The sequence below is a fragment of the Ovis canadensis genome, chromosome 2 (genome assembly GCF_042477335.2).
Source record: "Ovis canadensis isolate MfBH-ARS-UI-01 breed Bighorn chromosome 2, ARS-UI_OviCan_v2, whole genome shotgun sequence".
In the NCBI taxonomy this organism is placed as follows: domain Eukaryota; kingdom Metazoa; phylum Chordata; class Mammalia; order Artiodactyla; family Bovidae; genus Ovis; species Ovis canadensis.
Window position 1 is genome coordinate 209,776,368 of NC_091246.1, and position 18,834 is coordinate 209,795,201.

Consider the following 18,834-nt stretch of genomic DNA (forward strand, 5'->3'; position numbering starts at 1 on the left):
GAGAATCACAGGGGTACAGAAGCAAGCCAGGTACATCCAGGAGAAACCTTGAGACTTCATCTAAGGCAGGAGGAGCCTTTTACCCAATCCCAAAGAAACAGCCATGTTCCTTCCACCAGGGGAACCCAATTCCTGGGAATGGTGAGGTGGAAGAAGCATATATATGGTACAGAACCTGAGGCACTGAAGACATTGGCTAGAGAACCCTTTATGGGTTCTATCTGATTTTTTAATCTCTTCCATCTTCTAATTGTCTTTCTTAATGGGCAATGTCCAAAGCTAAGACTAATGCAAGTGGGGAAACCTGTAGTTACCATCAAGACCTCTAGACTGACAACCATTGTTTCTACCAATAACTCCTGACCTACTCTTCAGGATACATCAAGGATTCTGTGCTGCTTCAGGACAGTCAACATAATGTACCAAAGAATCTCAGGCCACAACAGGACCTTTCAGGTGTACCGCCCAAATACCATCTCCTGCCTGTCTTCCCTCCATTTTGGATTCAACAGGGAAAATCTTTTGGACAAGGTACATGTTGATTTTATCAAACCAGATCTCAAATATTGGGATTTTTAACAGCATAAAATGAAGTTTTTCAAAATAAGATCTAGAGAGTCTTGGTTTCCTTGTCCTCACCTATAAACGGAGGGAGTTAGTCTAGACCAGCACCATCCAATAGTACTTTCTGCAATGATGGGATGTTCTGCATATATATATATATACATATGTGTGTTCAGTTCAGTTCAGTTGCTCAATCATGTCCGACTGTTTGCGACCCCATGAATCACAGCATGCCAGGCCTTCCTGTCCATCACCAACTCCCAGAGTTCACTCAGACTCACGTCCATTGAGTCAGTGATGCCATCCAGCCACCTAATCCTCTGTCGTCCCCTTCTCCTCCTGCCCCCAATCCCTGCCCGCATCAGAGTCTTTTCCAATGAGTCAACTCTTCCCATGAGGTATATATATATATATATATATACATATATATATAGTGTCCAGTTCCAATATAGTAGTCACCTGCCACCTCTGGCTACTGAGCACTTGAAAAGTAGGTAGTATGACTATGAAAATGAGTTTTAAATTTTTATTTACTTTTAATTAATTTACATCTAAATAGCTACATGTAGTTAGTGGCTACTGTATTGGACAGTGCATGTCTAGAGTTTGGATTTTAGATTATTTCTTATGCCTTTTTCACTCTCAGAAGAAATATCAATAGCCTCAGATGCAGATTACACCACCCTTATGGCAGAAAGCAAAGAGGAACTAAAGAGCTTCTTGATGAAAGTGAAAGAGGAGAGTTAAAAAGAAGGCTTAAAATTCAACATTCTAAAAGCGAAGATCATGACATCAATCCCATCACTTCATGGCAAATAGATGGGAAAACAACGGAAACAGTGACAGACTTTATTTTCTTGGGTTCCAAAATCAGTGCAGATGGTGACTGCAGCCATGAAATTAAAAGACTCTTGATCTTTGGAAGAAAAGCTATGTATTCTTGCCTTAAGAACCCCGTGAACAATATGGGCCTCAATTTCTTCATTTATAAAATGAAGATGACCATACCCACCTTGGGACTCAAATGGGATATGCAGTATCTGGCATACAGCAAGTGCTCAATAAATGTTAGTTATAGACATCCCTACCTTGTGTTTTTTAAACATAATTGTAACACCCAATTGCCTATGATCACAAGGACCAAAAACCAACTTGTAAAGAAGGAAAAATAGCTCAGACTGTATCTCGAACCCTGACTGATGGTTTTATAGGTTTTAATTTTATCTCCCCTTGGCCTCATTCTCCTTGCCAGACACTGTACTGGAGAAAGTAGCAAAAGCCCTGGCCACAAATCTCAAATCCCCCAACAGTGTGATGTTGACTAAGTTACTTACGCTTCATGCAGCCTTAATTTGCTTATCTATAAAATGGGAGTAATGCTATCTGCATTCCACCCTCTCTGGGTTGTTGTAAAAAAAATCATAGGAGAAGACATAGGTGCAAAGCTGTCTAAGAGCTCTAAATTATTACTCCCATTCACACTGTTTGAGTAAGCTGAACCCATATTTGAGATAGAGGACATGGCGTGGTCTCCTTTCAAAACTGAAACTTCCCATACCTTGCTTGCTAACCTGTTTCTTTTAAGCGTAAACAAATGAGCCAGAGCTGACATTTGCTGAGAAAAATCTTGGTTTCCCTCACATAGATTGAGTCATATATTCAATATCACCTGGGATACAGCCAAAAGGAAGAATCCCCCTCTGTATCCTCCTACACAAAACACCCTGCCCCAGGTTAAGCAGTCTGCCATGTAAGACCATTCAGCAGGTCGGCAGCCATTTGCCCAGAGTTTCACTTTCTAAGGGTATACCCTTAGAAATGCTGGTAGAGGCTACCAAGTGCATCTGACCATAAAGGATGGCCCTGAAGCCTGGATTGACCTCAAAGGATCATTCTAAACACATAAAAAGGTCTTTAGTGCTGCATCCTATATGCAGCTTGGTCTTCTTGGGGACAGGCAGATCGAGGGGCTCCCTGAGTCACTAAGCTGAGCAGAGCCCCCAAACCTAAGCGTGAGTCTGCATCTGCTCCACCAACACTCTCAGCATCAGCTCTGAGCCAAGGTCGCCTTCAGAAGCCAGTGGGCAGAGGAAGGGGAGCTGCAAGGAGGGAGTGCTCCATAGGTGGGCACTTGGCTGTTGACCCAGTGACACCAAGGATGAGGATGATGTAGGGAATGACAAAGGTTGGGGAATACAGGGGGACGGTGAGGCTGGCCGAGAGCCTCCAGAAGTCCAGTGCTCCAACATACACAGAGCCCCTGAGGGCTTCCAGAGCCCCTGGTTGAAATACAACCTTGCATCATGCCTCAGAGCCACAAGCAGAGATTTGAGGTGTTGCTACAGCAGCTCCAAACAAGGAAGGTTTGCCAGACTATTTCAGCAATAAATCTACCTTGAGTAAGTGATGAAAATAGCTGCAGGACCCTTTAAACCATTGATGAAAGATTTGTTCACTATGCTGGAGTCATCTGTTGACTCAGATCCTTCCTGGGGGTTGCACAGACAGGGTAAGTGCAGCTTGCTAAGCAGCCGTCCCACCACAGAGGATCGTCTGAGTTTCTCCACAAGGAAACGACCAGTAGACAGCCCCAGAAATCAAGTGCTTCAGACTGAGCATCTCAGTAACAACAGAGCAGAGCTTCAGGTCATCCCACCATCGTCACACCTTGGTTATCCCCTAGCCCCTCACAGTTGGCAAAGGGCTGTCACATGCATGATCTTATTTGAGCTCCAGACAACTCTGCAGGGAAGCAAGGGCAAGAAATCAGTATCCACAACTTACCGATGAGGAAACTGAGTCCAAGAAATGACTCAACCTTGAGCTCCTGACTCCCAGAACAGTCTGTTCCACTGAGCTGGCTGCCACTTCCATAGAGACACTAGCAGAAATACAGAAATCAGGAGGGCAGAGGAACAAGGGCCTTGATCAACACTGTTGCTCTGAAAAGCAGGAAGGGAGGTAGTTTGGAAGCAGCTAAGAGCGTCATACTCGTATTTGGGCTTGCAAAGTTGACCCACTGTTCACCTTTGCAGGTCAGCAGGACCTGGATGAAGGGGAAGCTGGGGCTGGTGGACAAGTGGACACAGGCTCTGTAGCCAAGGACAGTGGCAGCCAGGGGACTTGCTTGCCACCACTCAGGAAGCAGCCCTGGCAGGAAGATGAAACACAGACAGAGGTACCGTTTCTAATGGGGGTCCCCTTTCCCTGATGGCTCAGAGGGTAAAGAGTCTGCCTGCAATGCGGGAGACCCAGGTTCATTCCCTGGGTCAGAAAGATCCCTTAAAGGAAGAAATGGCAACCCACTGCAGTACTCTTGCCTGGAGAATCCCCATGGACAGAGGAGCTCGGCAGGCTACAGTCCATGGGGTCACAAAGAGCCAGACAGGACTGAGCGACTTCACTTTCACTTTCTGTCATTGTTCTTCTTGACTTTGGAGATGACACTCTCTCCTGTCACCATTTCTTGGGGTCCTCCAGAGAAGAGAAAAGTACTAATACTTTGAGCCTATTGCTCCCTGTTTTTCAAGGTGCAACTGGTAGAACCCTAGCGCTGCCAGATGCTCCATAGGAAAAAATAAATAAATTGGGAAATGCTGTGCACCACATTCTCCTCCCAGAGAGGCACAGTGCTCATTTAGCCATGGACCATTTGAGAAGTTCTATAGTAGAAGAGCTGATTTAACTTTAACTTGTGGTTTTCCAATCTCACTCAACCACAGATCCTCCCTACACTCTTCACTCCATCTAGGCATCTCTAGCCATCTCTAGAAAAAAAAGAGCTTTTGGTCTTAGAGTTGGAAAAGCCTTGTTTTGAGTCCTGTATCTTGCTAGCTGTGATGAGCACGTCCAAGAAACTTAACTTTGAGCCTGAATTACCTCTTATGTAAAATAGAGCTGTTATCACACACACCTCTCAAGTTTGCTGTGAGGATTAAGTCAGTAAAAATGTAAAAATGCTTTTTAGGGACTTCCTTAGTGCTCCAGTGGCTAAGAAACTGTGCTCCCAATGCAGGGGGCCCAGGTTCAACCACTGGTCAGGGAACTAAATCTCACATGCTGCAATTAAGAGTCCACACGGCACAGCTAAAACTCGGTGCAGCCAAAGGGAAAAAAAATAAACTTCTGCAACTCTAAGGCCTGTGTGTGTGTGTGTGTCTGTACAACAGAGAAACATAGATAACGTGTGCTCCTATCTTGAATAAACACACATGACTTACAAGAAGGTCATGTGCCAATGAGACAGGAAAGGGGGAGAAGAGAAGTACCACCTAGTGAGAGGGAAGAGACATTTTATGATGGATAAAAACAGTGATGCTAGCATGAATATACTTGATGCCACAGAACTATACACTTAAAAATGGTTAAAATGATACATTTATGTTATGTATATTTTACTGTGATAAAAGAAAGAAGTCTGCCAAAAAGAAAAGACAATGATACTAGAGCTCCATTTTGATTTTTAATTTTTTTCAAGAAAGCACTATACATCAGGCATAGCTAAATGTCATTCTTTCTATCACCAGCAATAAAACATTTTATGAATGTAATAAACAGCATTAGAGATCTGGCCACGATAACCATGTTTTTCCTCCCAGGCTGCTAAGAAGATTTCATCCTTGGAATCACAAGTCTAGCCACAAAGTCTGACTGTTAGAGGAACCGGCTCTGTTCCTTTGCAAAACCTGTTTTCAGGAATGCATATCTGTTGTTCCCTAGGACACGTCAAAAGACAATCACCGTTGTATCCACGCTTCAAAAGAAAGCCACCATGAAAAAGCACAGCAAACCTCCAGGAGGACCCTCGGGCATGCCCTCTTCGATCACTCTTGGCTCCTGCATGACAAATCCCACACGGCATTCTACTACGGAGGCATCTTCCCCAACAGGAAGGCAGACCTCAGCGGTAAGAAGCCGAATGCCTTGCTTGTTGATCTGGGTAAACGTGATCCTGCAGAGAACATTGAGCATGCTGGGTGTCTCTTCCTCATGCCACTCACCTTAGAAAATAACCACTGAAGTCCAGCCAGAGGTGGGAATGAGACTAGCCCTCAACCACACACGTTCCACAGTCAGACTGCCTGCGCTCAAATGACCCCCACTTACTAACTATGACCTTGGGCAAGTTATTTAATCTCACTGAGGCTCCATTTTCTCATATGTGGAATGGGAATAATAATACCTTCATAAGGCTATTATGGACTTCCCTGCGTAATAGCCTGCAAGGATCTGCCTGCAATGCAGGAAACCTGAGTTTTCCAGGAAAATCCCCTGGAGAAGGGAATGGAAACCACTCCAGTATTCTTGCCTGGAGAATTCCATGGACAGAGGAGCCTGGGAGGCTGCAGACCATGAGGTTGCAGAGAGTCGGACATGACTGAGTGACTAACATATTACTATTAACACTAAGGCTATTATGGGGATTCAGTTAATACATGTAAAATACTTTGCACAATTCTCATCCCACAGTCAGCACTTAACACGTGGTAACTATTAAGATCATTATTAGTCTCTCCATCACCTGACTCAGCCATCAAGAACCCAACCCAGATCATGAGATTAGGGCTCCCTGAAGCTGCCTCAGCCACTGTGGCTCTCCAGGTGTCTCAGCATCTCCTTGCCTCTCTTCCCATTAACCCAAAGGTGATTAAAGTTGAAAGTCAACTGTTCATCCCCATGCCTACAACTAATAAGCTCTTGTTGCCATCCTATCTCTACAGACAAACAAAGGACTATGAAGCTGCACCAGGGCAGAAGCAGCCACTTGTTCAAGGAGCCTCCTGCTGAACGATGTCTTTTCCCTCCTGTAGCATCTGCTGCTGGCTCAGAAAAAAACATGCCTGGGGACATGAAGAAGAAAAAGGTGTGTGTGTGTGTGTGTGTGTGTGTGTGTGTGTACACGTGCATGCGCACACACATGCTTAAAAGATTCTAGGAACGAGTTGACTCAAAGAGACGTCTCCAAGAACTAGCCTTACTTGCTTCTGAGCTCACTGTGTGGAGTTGGGCTAAAGGGGTAGTAATTCACTAAATGTTGAAAACAGTGAATAAGAGGAATTTCAGCCACCCCCCATTAAAGCAGATGGTGTTACCACACTGATGGCAGCAGAACCCTTTGCTCTGTTAAGGGGCTGAGGGTTCTCTGTAAGCATGTAAGGACAGAATTTGAGTTTGTAAGCAGCTGACCCACTTCAAACTTAAAATGCTTGGAACCTGGCAATGGTTTTGCTTAACTGAGGGTCTGTCACCTTCGAAAATGTAGGATAAATTTTGCAGGTTTATCAACCCCTTCAGAAGTTTCAGGTGAGAGTGAAGGGGCTTTCCCCTTCAGAAGTTTCAGGTACATCTTCCTGAACTTGTGGTGAGTGAGACTGATCAGGGGCTCTGGAATGTCCAGCCATCATGGCAGCTGTATGACTTGAGCAAGTGGTTCACCGCAGAGCTGCTCCTCCTCTGTGCACGGGGATAATAATACCAGCCTCACAGGGCTGATGGAAGGATGAAAGGAAATGAAGCACTTATGTGAAAGTACCTTGTGTCTGATAGGAACCAACAACGTTAGTGGGGATTCATGCCATCTGCAGTGGCCCTGAGTAGCCGTGGGCACGCCAGGTGGTCCCAGTGCCAGTGAAGAGGTTGTTTTCCATCTGTTCAGGATTTTCTCAGATTCTCTATGTCTAAGGTGATCTAAATCTTTCCATTCACACCAGAAGGACCTCTGGCTTTTCAGGTTCCTTTGGGCCAGAAGTAAACAGCAGGCCTGACCTGCCAAGGTCACCCAGGCCCAAGGAAAGTCCTCAATCTCACACACAGATCATCCCAGAACTGAGCCAGGCTCAGAGGATAGGAATCCCTCCCATCAACCCATGTATACGATTTAGCAGAGGAAAGCAATATTTTCTACTATATTAAAACTCTGTAAATTTTTAATTACAATGGAGAAATTTAAGGCGTGGCTTGTCAGCCATATCTCACACAAACCATTTGAGTTTCCACATAGATTTCCCAATGCAAACCTTGTCAAACAAAATACAAAGGTCGGTATTCAGAAAAGGGCAGTTGGTGGGCAGCTGGCACCTGGAGAGTGGAGATCTCTAGGAACAGAAAGATCCTATGTGCATGCATTGGGTTAATCATTTTCTTAACGTCTCAAAACTATACATATTACCCTGAATGTTGCTGGGTGAATTTCCTCCTCATTCAACTCTAAACACGTAGGATGCTTGTGTGTGTGTCTGATCTTTTTTTCTTTTTGAACACTAAAAAGTGAGAAACGTTTTTATTTTTCCTCCTGTGAAATTGAACTCCCTGAAACCCAGCACACATATACATTTCATAGAGCCGAGTTCATATGTTAAAAGCTGCAAACTAAAAGGAAAAATTTTTAGCAACTTCTGAATAATTGGAAACAGGAAGCTCTAAGCACTACCCCTAGTGCCTCTCTCTCCCCCCACCCCCACCCCCACCGTGCATACACACACCTATGTTTTGGAGCTTTTTGGACATAAAGGAAACTGGGTTAAAACTGTGGTTGATCCTGACACACAGTGATTTTCTTTTTCTAGATATCTTCATGTTTCAGATGTGTGGAGACACCTAGGTATTCTGCTAGTGGCAAGATTCAGTATTAAACCCTAATGACAGAAGAGTCTTCTCTCAAAGAAATATTATAGAAATAAGCCTAGTTCCAAACACTATTGTAACTATGTATAATTAACTCATTTAATCCTCATGGCAATTTATGAGGTGGGCAGTATGATTACCCCCATTTTACAGAAGGAGAAATTGAGGCTTAGAGAGATTACACAAGGCCAGCAAGTATACAAATGTGTGTTCCTATTTCTGCCCTTTCTTACCTGAAAGAAAAGTCTGAGCCTTGCCTTTTTCCCCATAACGACACAAGTTAAGATTTTTCCCTCTCCAGACATGGAAATCTCAGCTCCAACATGTAAGTCCGGCTGTTTCTGGGCTACAAGAGAAAGAAAGAGCCTTCCTCACAAAGGCTCTTGAATTTACCACATTTATACTTCTCAGAGCAGTTGGAGACTGGGTTAATGGGGACATAACCGAGTCCCCACCAAGCAAAGCAGCCCCACTCTAATGAGTTGACCGGCTTCCAGGTTGGTCAGTTTTCCTTTTCAGCCCTGGATACAGAAGCAATATCACACCCAGCAGCTTCTGATACTGGAGAGTCAATAAGATACTATATCATTTGTCCCTTGCAGGCAGCAGGATTTAGATACCTGCCATATTGGGGTCTGTTTGTTTTTACATTTTCTCCAGGCACCTAAAGCTTTGAAATTACCTCTTATCTCAGAAGAACCACCCAGAGTTCTGGACCCCCTGAGGAGTCAACTTAAAGCCAGTGAGCCCCCAGCAGAGCTCTTCATCTTCCCTGTGGAGATTCATTATCATAGCCAACACCCGCCAAAAGGCAAGGCACAAAGAAGAGGTGGGTCCCTGTGGACGGGTCTCCTGAGGGAATGAGGCAGGCCAGGAAGGACTGGGTTGTGGGACCCGCCCATGCGGGTCCTAAATCACAGCTGACCCTCTCCAGGGTCACCCCCTTATGAGAACTCTTTTAAAAAGAAACAAAAAGGATAAATCTGCAAGTAGATCTCTACTGGTCATACTCAACTCAGTTTTTAAAATATGCATTGAGTCCTTCATTAAGCAGAGCATTTTGCTAAACTGTGGAAGAAAATGGCAGTCAGCCATACACATAAATAAGTCCAGGGCATCATAGATGTTATAAAGGTACAAGAATTTTCAGGCAGTTTACAATAATTAAGTGCCATATATAACTGAAATTGAAAAAATAAAAATCTGGTTAAAAAGAGTAGAGAAATAAATTTTATCAGACATCTGCAATGAATTCATTGCCTTTGATAAGCACTGGATTTAGATGAGCTACCTGGCAGCCAGGATATTTGGATCTTTGGACTTGGTTCTATGAAAGATCAAAGTTTGTCTGAAGAGCCACTTTCCTGATTTTTTGTAGTTTATTTTATTGAAGTATAGTTGATTTACAATGTTGTGTTAATTTCTACTGTACAGCAAAGTGATTCAGTTATACGTATATATATATAGAGAGAGAGAGACATTCTTTTTCACATTCTTCTCCATTATGGTTTATCACAGGATATGGACTGCAGTTCCCTGTGCCTTACAGTAGGATCTTGTTATATATTCATTCTATATATTGCAGTTTGCATCTGCTAACTCCAGACTCCCACCCCATCCTTACCCAACCCCTTCTCCCCCTTGGCAACCATCAGTCTGTTCTGTATGTCTCTGAGCCTGTTCCATTTTCCTGATTGTGAATTAGGTAACATTATTATGTAACATTAGATGATTTCTACAATCCTTGTCAGGAAAGAGATTTTGAGCTTCTAAGCGAAGTGCTGAAAGAGTGCGGGTAAGGCAAGTCAGTTCCAACCTACGACTTAGAAAGAGGCTTCTGAGTGACCACTCAGTTCACCCTGCACACAAGCAGAAATTCTTTCGGATCTTCCCAAGGCATTCCACAACACCCTGGCCAAAGACACATTATTGCCCCTGGGAATTTTCTGGGCAGCCTGAGGCAAAAGGCAACTCTCTAAACAGCTGACTTCAATTTTGAAAAGTCCTAGTTCTGAGCTTTCTAGAAACTTCAAGAAAAACTGCCACTGATTTCTCAGTTTTCACTCTCCAGCTGTTTGGAATTCTCACTATGAAGAATGTCATAACTGTTAAGCTTAAAAGACTGGTCAATGGGAGGATGCATAAAGAAACTTTCTGAGATGATGAAAATGTTCTAAATCTTAGTTGGTTGCATGGATATATACATTTATCAAAACTCATTGAACTGTTTACTTAGAATCTGCTTGCTTTCACTGTATGTAGATTTTACCTTTCAAGAAAAAAAACTATGTAGCTCCTTAAAACACACACACACAGTATTACAGTATTTTTAAGTGCAGAGTTTATTAAATTATTATTCAGGTCTAATGAGGCCAATAGATCAGGAGACACTTGCCAGTGAAAAGATAGTCTGTTATTCACAGTTCCCAAGAGCAGAGGGCATGCCATGTCCCACAGGGCCACATGGAAAGAACCAGGGTCAGTTAGGAGGCAGAAGTGCTGGCGGGGGGTGCACAGTGTGTGTGTGTGTTGGCAGGGGGCAGGGGGCAGTACAGGGAATGAGCAAGAGTTTTTATTCCATTTTTGGCAGGAAGAAATGGGCGAGGCAGGGCAAGCAGGCTAAGCAAGTTTGGCATTGGCTAGTTGGAATAATTTGGGCAGTGCATCAGGGCTGTCCCTGGTTGTTGGATACCTGGCCCTGGGGTCATAAAGGCAGGGTGATAGTGGCCTGGCAGGGACAGGGAGGCCTGGCGTGCTGCAGTCCATGGGGCTGCAAAGAGTCAGACATGACTTGGCGACTAAACAAGGACAACATAGTGTCCTGGAAGTGTAAGAGCTGTTTAAAGGGGGTCATGCCTGGGGAGAGGGGGGAGGGGCTCTACACGGGTTAGTTGCCATAGGAGATTTGCACTTGCCTTTACTATCTCAAGGGCCTGGCTAGCCCTGGGAAAGACAGTCTCCCCAGGGTCAGTAAAGTCCCAGAAGTCAAAACACTAGAATAAAAAGACATGCTCACTGATTCACTCTGCTGTACACCTGAAACTAACACAGCACTGTAAATCAACTATACTCTAATTTTTAAGAGCACATGCTTAATGCACGTAAAGACAGGACTATCAGCAGGATTCAGTTGAACCCTGGTTATCTTCCATGATGACCCTGGAAGGAAGGTCACCAGGACATCATGCACCAGATTCTTAAAGCTATTAGATCCACTGAGCTTGCCAACACACTGCCAAATGAAAACCAGGAATAAAATACACAGAAAGTGAATCCATTGAGTTCTTCCTTCTTGTGTACGTCTGTGAGGGCTCTTTCAGTAACAAGTGTTAGAAGCCTAACTCAAACTCTCTTAAGCAAAAAAAAAAGAAATGTATTCGCTCATGTAATTGGATAGTACAAGGATCAGCCAACTCCAGGCTGAACTGGATCCAGGTTTCAGAAAATGTCCTCTGGACACTATTTGTCTGAGTCTCTCAGCTCTGTTAGTCTTTCCTCTCAAGTAGGTTGTCCCCATGTAAAGATGGCCTCTTGCAAATCCATGATAGCTTGTTAATCCCAGTAGGATGGATATACCTCTTAAAAGCTCTTGAAAAAAGTACCAAAATTGCCTCTGATTGGCCAGGCTTGGGCTCTGTGTCCTCCCTGGACTCAATCACTGTGGCTAAGACAATGAGATGCTCTCATAGCCAGGCTTCAGTCACATGCCCATCCCTAGAGTCAGAGAACAGACCACCCAAAACCACATGGAGTGAGTGACAAAGAGATGGGTCCCCAAAAGAGAAGAGACAGGGACTTCCCTGGCAGACCAGTGGTTAAGACTCTATGCTTCCAGTGTAAGAGGTGTAGGCTTGATCCCTGGTCAGGGAACTAAGATCCCTCATGCTGTGGCCAAAAAAAAAATTTTTTTAAAGGCTGAATGTTTAAGAATTTCCTGGTGGGCCAGTGGTTAGGACTCTGTGCTTCCACTGCTGGGAGCATGGGTTCAATCCCTTCTTGGTGGATTAAGAAAAATAAAATAAAAAGCATTGAAAAAAAAACAAAACAGATTTTTTTTTAAAAAGGAGAGACAGCTGGCAAAACCCACGGATGTCTGCACAACTTGGCCTTCTGTCTGTCTCCTAGGTGCTCCACACCCTGAGTCAGCACCAGAAGCAGAGGAAGAGTGCGGGCCGTCGTGGAGACCTCCCCTGAAGCAGGTGTCCCTAAGGAGGTCAAGGGCGTTAAGAGTGCATCTCCCAGTGGACACAGACAGGGACACACTCTCGCCTCAAGGTAGCTACTCCTTCCCTCCAGCGTCCCACAGGATCCTGCTCCAGAGGAGAGCAAGGCAAGACATGTCAGGGTCCCCAGCCACGAAAAACGAAGCTAGAAGGGACAAAGCTTCTCCCCAGCTACTCGAAGGTTCTTCTGCTCAGACAGCAGCTGCCGTAATCAAAGTGCCATAGTGAAAACAACGTCGTATCTAGCTCACTAGTAACTAATGAAGCCCCCCTAAGAATATATTCTATGGGCTCCCCAGGTGTCACTGGTGGTAAAGAACCTGCCTGCCAGTGCACGAGACATAGGAGACGTGAGTTTGACCCTCTGTCAGGAAGATCCCCTGGAGAAGGAAACGGTAACCCACTCCAGTATTCTTGCCTGGAGAATCCCATGGACAGAGGAGCCTGGAAGGCTACAGTCCATGGGGCTGCGAAGAGTCAGACACGACTGAAGAGACTTAGCACACAAGAATATAATCTGATCGCAGATGTAAAACAGCACCAAATTACTAAACATTCACTGCATGCTCTATAGCTTCTCCTATCTTTTTAACCTAATCTACTTAGGAATATGTGTTTATTCATTAAAAGTTCATAATATCAATAAATGTCTTCATTTTTTTCAAAACATCATATGAACCTCTGAACTTATGTATATATCAAAGTATATATTTTTAGGTGTGGATAGGTTGGAAATAATGGGCCATATTTAGAAAGCTCTTCACTTTTAGAAAACAACCTCCTTCCCCAAGGGCAAGATGACAGGATCACAGATGCTAGGTGATCTCTGACTGGTGGTAATCAGAATAGAAGGAGGCACATTAATATTTAAGTTGCTCCTCAGTACCAGGCACGCTCCTCAATTTTTAACACCTCTCATCTCATTTGCTCCTCACAATAGTCCTACCCTCGCTTCACAGATCAGAAATCTGAAGCCCTGGGAGATGAGGAACTTGTCTGAGGTCACACAATTACAAGTGGCCTCACTGGGCTCGGAGCTGCCTTCCAGGCTCAGCACCTGTGCTCTTACTCATCACACTGCACTGCCTCTCAGAACAAACAAAGCAGTGAACCCAGGTCACAACATTCTTGACACACTTCAGTTTTGAGAATGGTCCTTCGGTTTTTCTAACTGTGTATTATTATATATATTATTTTATTTTGTCATTTTAAATATTAAGACAGTAATAGTATATAGGTAGTTTCTTTATTTTTAATGTTCAACTTCATTTTTTTAATGAAGTATAATTGCTTTACAATGTTGTGTTAGTTTCTGCTGTACAAATGAAGTAAATCAACTATATGTATACATACATCCCCTCCCTCTTGGACCTCCTTCCCATCCCCTCATCCTGCCCCTCTAGGTCATCACGGAGCACTGAGCTGAGCTTCCTGTACTTTAGCAGGTTCCCACTAGCTATTTCAGTTCATGGAACTCAAAATCAAAAAGGCAAACAACCCAATCAAAAACTGGACAGAAGGCTTAAATAGATATCTCCCCAAAGAAGATACACAGATGGTTAAGAGGCACATGAAAAGATGTTCAACATCACTAATTATTAGGGAAATGCAAATCCTTTGATTTTTGAGGCAGGGGCTTGTTTACCATATTTCTTAAATGAGAGTTAATCATCCTAAAGAATTTGAAATTTTTTGTAAAAAATCCCAACACGGCAAGCGTCACTCTGTGAGCAGACAGGTAAGAAAGCAGCTTCCCCTGTGCACCACAATGTTCAAGGCACAGCCTGAGCCACCAGGATGGATGGCAACACCAGGGAATTTTGTCTTCTGTGCTGCTCACCTCACCAGCCCTCCACTTGTTTTGAGCTGCTGTGTCCACTGGGGACAGAGGATCTAGAACTTGTCCATCCTCTAGATCTACGAGGATCTACTACCCTGCCAGAAGGAAGTTGGCTAAGAAGTCCCTGATCTCTTGATTAGTTAATATGTTAGTTCAGTGTGTAACTCAACTGGGTAGCAGATGCATTAAAAAAAAAAAAGGATGCGGGGGTTCAAACAGGCAAGATTTCCATGGAAATCTTTCTCATCCAAGGGTCCCTGAGGCAAAGGTGTTTAAAGCTAGTAAGTGAGACTATTCCACTGTCCAGAGGTTGCACAGACCCGTTTACTTGCCTAGCCCTGGATTGTTTCACTTCTCATATCAAAAATGAAGCCAGATTTTATATATGCTCATACACACATACATATTTTATTTTATTGCTGAGCCATCTGAGACTTAACTGCAGACTTTGTACAATTCATTCCTTATCAGCATATGTCTCCCAAGAGCAAGGATTTCTCCTTCATAACCACAGTGCAATTATCACATTCAAGAAAATTAACATCGATGTCATACTATTTTCTAATATATAGTCCACATTCCAATTTCTCTAATTATACCAGTAACATTTCTTATAGCTGTTTTCTTCCCAATCAATCCAGGATTCAACTCAGAATTATGCGTTGTATTTAACTGTCACATCTCTTGAGCATCTTTTTCTTTAGAACACTTCCCCAGTCTCATTTTTCATGACACTGACATCTTTGAAAAGGATAGGCTAAGCTGCTTTACAGAATTATCCTCAATTTAGGTTTGTCTGTTTCCTCATAATTAGATTCAGATCAAACATTTTGGACAAGTATACTAAGTTGGTTATGTGTTCTTCCCAGTGCATTACATCAAGGGACATAAATATCCCTTTATATTTATCCCATTTGTTATAATTTGCTCCATTATAGGTGATGTTAAACTTCTTTATTTGGTTAAAGATGTGTCTGCTAGATTTCTCCATTGTAAAGACACCTTTTCCCTTTGTAAAAAAGTGGCTTATGGTACTTTGAGACTGTGTGTGAAGCCAGCTTTTCAATATAAACAGCAAGAGTGCGTTGAGCATGAAATAAAGACCACTCTCTCTGAGATTAAGACAAGGTCTCAATCCCTTTTAGATTCCTGGGTTTCACCCTCCCTAGAGTAGTCCCTGCTGACTTTAAGAAAGAATAAAAGAGAGAGATGGAGGCCAGGATGTGCTTTGTGGAGTGTTATCGTCCCTGCTGTTACCCTCTACCATCTGGAAGGGGCCGCTGTGTGCTTTATGACCCAGAGGAGCCATGTGATCACTGGTCTGCTTAGGAAAATTGCTTTGTGGTTGAAACTCTGTAGCCAATAGTCCCATGAGCTTGGAGGCTGGGTCTCCCCAGTTAGGGAAGGACCTTGCAGCCTCCTTCGCCTTTCTTCTATCTCAGGAGTCCATCAGCAGAACAAGAATAAGAACCACTGTCCGGCTCCTCCCAGTTCTTAGAGGTTCCCCCCAAGGAAGGGACAAAAGTAATCCCCCCTTGGCTATGGGAGATACCTGGCCTCTGCTCCTTAGCAGGGCTGGAAAAAAGAGAGACCAATGTGAGAATGTGGGGAATAAACAATTCTAGACACCAGGAACCTTCACTCGGAGAGTTAGCAAAGAGGTTCCCTCTGCTTCTTGCTGATCCTGATTCTCACTCATGCTTCTTTTCCTTTTGCTTTTGAAGAGGATGTTGCTCCACCCCAGAAGGGGACCTCATCACCATCCCTGAGGAAAGGAAAGAAAAGTCCAAAGAGCCAGAGAGGCCCAGACAGCCCCAGGACATCAGGCCGCAGCAGCCCCACAGGCCCCCAACGTGAGAAACCAGCTGGGGGGCCACTTCCAGCAGCAGGACAAGGTACTCACTCCTGGGGTATACGGATGCGCCCCTTTGGCTTGTCTGTGACTCTGGGCTCGTTTTAATCACCTTCCAGGGCCACACATAAGCTGTCTGAAAGCCACCCCACTGAAGAAGGGAAATCAGCAGTTTCCGACCATGTCAGTGGGATTAACGCTCACCATGCTTATTCCTCAAGAGTCAGTACACATTTTTAAAAAGGGTTTTCTGCACCAGCTCGCACTGCCAAGCTGTTTTGTGTTCCCTCCCTCCTGGCAGCACCCGTGATGACGCTGTTCCCTGCACTCATCACAGAGACTCCCTACTGGGTTTACAGGGCATTCTCCACACTGAGCCATCACCCTGCCTGCCGGGGGACCTGGCTAAGAGGAAGAGTCCCCGGGAAGGAATCACCCTCCCCAACCCAGGGCAGGGCCTGAGGCCTGTGAACAGAGAGAGGACTCCAGATCTCTTCTGAAGGGTGAGGCAGGCAAGACCACACCCTCTGTGCTTTAGACTGACTTCTCATCCTTAAGAGCCGACAGCTCAGGAGGAGATAGTGCAGTGACAGCTTCTGTGGGGGCGGCACACAGAGCAAAAATTGCTTAGAGTCCAAATCACCCCTGAAATTCCCTTAGGGAGGGTCCAGGCTCGAGACCTATGAACCGACAAACTTCTAGAAAGTGCAGCCCAACCAGCTGTTCCTCCCTCATCGGAGGATGGGCAACTTTCTCAGGTTGAGCAGCAGATGAAGGAGATGGAGTGTGTTTGGTGAAGAAAATGCCTCTGTTAACAGTAGAGCCTCACTCGGGGCTTCTAGAAGCTCACACTCAGAGAGGAACATGGCAACTGAGAGCCACCAAGAAACAACAGGCACCTCCACTTTCGTCCCATCCCACACTCACTCAGGGACAGACACCTCGCTGTTCAAACCCTGCTCGCTCTCGCTCTCCCTGCCTCAAACCCAGCATGTATATTTGAAGCCTTGTAAGCATAAATTCAATACATGGATCAATAACCCCATTATGTGCTTGCAACTTCTCTGTTTAAGGCTGAAATGGTCAAAATCAAATCCTGTCTCCCCCCCCACCCCCCGACCTCTTTTCTTTCACCAAAGAGACTTCCAAACTGTTTCAAGGTGGAACGTTTTCTTACAATTCCCTCCCTTTTATATTTGCAGGGCAATGATGCTGTCTTAATTTGGAGCTAATTACCTAAACTTTAGGTACCATAATGTCACCACCAAGGGTATTCCTAGGAGGTTTCGTTGCCCAGGACAAATCACACCAAACACACAGACAGACAGACACACACACACCCCTAATCGGACACCCTTACAAAAGGAGACTCTGATTAGAATAAACAACAGGGCCGTGACTATGAGAGAGGTGTAGCCGGAAGCCTCAAGGGCATAGGTTGAGTGTGTGTAAATGAATGTGCGGACAAGGGCACACGTGTGTCTGAGGGCATGTGTGTGCTTATATAGCTATGTGAGTGCATGTATGTTCTCGTGTGCTCACGTGTGTATGTGTGATTAAGCAGGCATGCATGTTTGCCTGTGCTTGTGTTGCTGTGCGTCCCTGTCCACGCATACACACCTGCATGTGTGTGCTAAGTGTATGTGTACACGTGCATGCAGACCTCGGTGTAAGTATGTGTGAGTGTGTGTTCCCATGTGTATCAGGCCTCAGTGTATGTGTATAAAAACACACTTGTAAGTGTCCACTGTGATTGATTGCCAGCTCTTCTCCTGACCTCTTTGCCTTGGAAATGGGGAAAGTCAAGTCATAGAAATATCTTCAATCTTTCTAAGCAACAGGGAGAAATACAGTTGTCTTCTCCTCCTTGGCCGGAGCCCCTGGAGTCACTAAGAGTGGCAGCATTTGACCGTCAGGGCACAGCTATGCTGCCGAGTAGGACACAAAGGCACATGGCAGAGCAGGAAGCAGAGGCTGGAATCTCTGATACCTGCACCGAGGGTCTGGGCTGCATAGATGCTTGAAGGATGGGGCTCCATTTCCTTCACAGAAGATGCCCCCACCAGCCTCACCTTGTCCCTGCAGTGATGCCTGAAACCAGAGGACCCCCTCTTTTCTAGACCTTCACGGTCTAGAAGTGAAGTGGCAGCCCCACCCCATTCATCCCACACTGACTTTAGACAATGGGGCCCAAACATGGCGCAGCTCTGGAGAACCCCAGGAGAGAGGGGGCGGCTCTGCACCCTGGCAAGCTCCTGAGCATAGCCACCAGCAGCTCCCCGCTTGGGAGAGCAGGCCGCATTCGGCCTCCCTCCCCTGCTCCAGTGCTGACACTCACTGCTGGTGCCTGTGCTTATTTTCAAGAAAGATCCGGAGACCCTACGCCGGGACACTTCTTGCAAGGTCCAGGTGGAGAAAATGTCTGTCTGTCCCTCCCAGGGCCCACCCACACCCAGGAGCTTCCGTCAGGGGAAGGTAAGATGAGACAGCCCAGGTCAGCCCTGTTTCCTTGGGGGAAGATTCTACCTGCAGCTTCCAAAACTTCCCAGCAGCAGAGACATCATTAAAAACAGACGCAAGTCAGCCAGTTTCTCTCCTCTCGCTGACACAGAGGTGCTTCTGTAGTTCAGACACAATAACCCAATGTTTGCACAACAAGTTCGCTCTTGCATCAGGAGAGAGACGTTCCTGTGGAATGGCTCGGAGGAGGCCTAATGTGCTGTGCTGATGCC

At 45.0% G+C, this 18,834-nt stretch overlaps 1 protein-coding gene across 2 annotated transcripts in view; it reads left to right on the forward strand.

Moving 5' to 3' along the window:
- The window catches only part of KIAA2012 (KIAA2012 ortholog), a 133,141-nt gene that overhangs the window by 19,748 nt on the left and 94,559 nt on the right, over positions 1 to 18,834 (forward strand). The window contains exons 4-11 of one of the 2 annotated variants that reach the window (XM_069577997.1): positions 376 to 531; positions 3,600 to 3,742; positions 5,284 to 5,470; positions 6,285 to 6,427; positions 8,848 to 9,016; positions 12,313 to 12,462; positions 15,975 to 16,145; positions 18,467 to 18,577. In XM_069577997.1, the coding sequence (XP_069434098.1) occupies positions 376 to 531; positions 3,600 to 3,742; positions 5,284 to 5,470; positions 6,285 to 6,427; positions 8,848 to 9,016; positions 12,313 to 12,462; positions 15,975 to 16,145; positions 18,467 to 18,577 (1,230 nt within the window). The remainder of the gene's footprint in view (positions 1 to 375; positions 532 to 3,599; positions 3,743 to 5,283; positions 5,471 to 6,284; positions 6,428 to 8,847; positions 9,017 to 12,312; positions 12,463 to 15,974; positions 16,146 to 18,466; positions 18,578 to 18,834) is intronic. The other variant, XM_069577998.1, reaches the window with a different exon arrangement.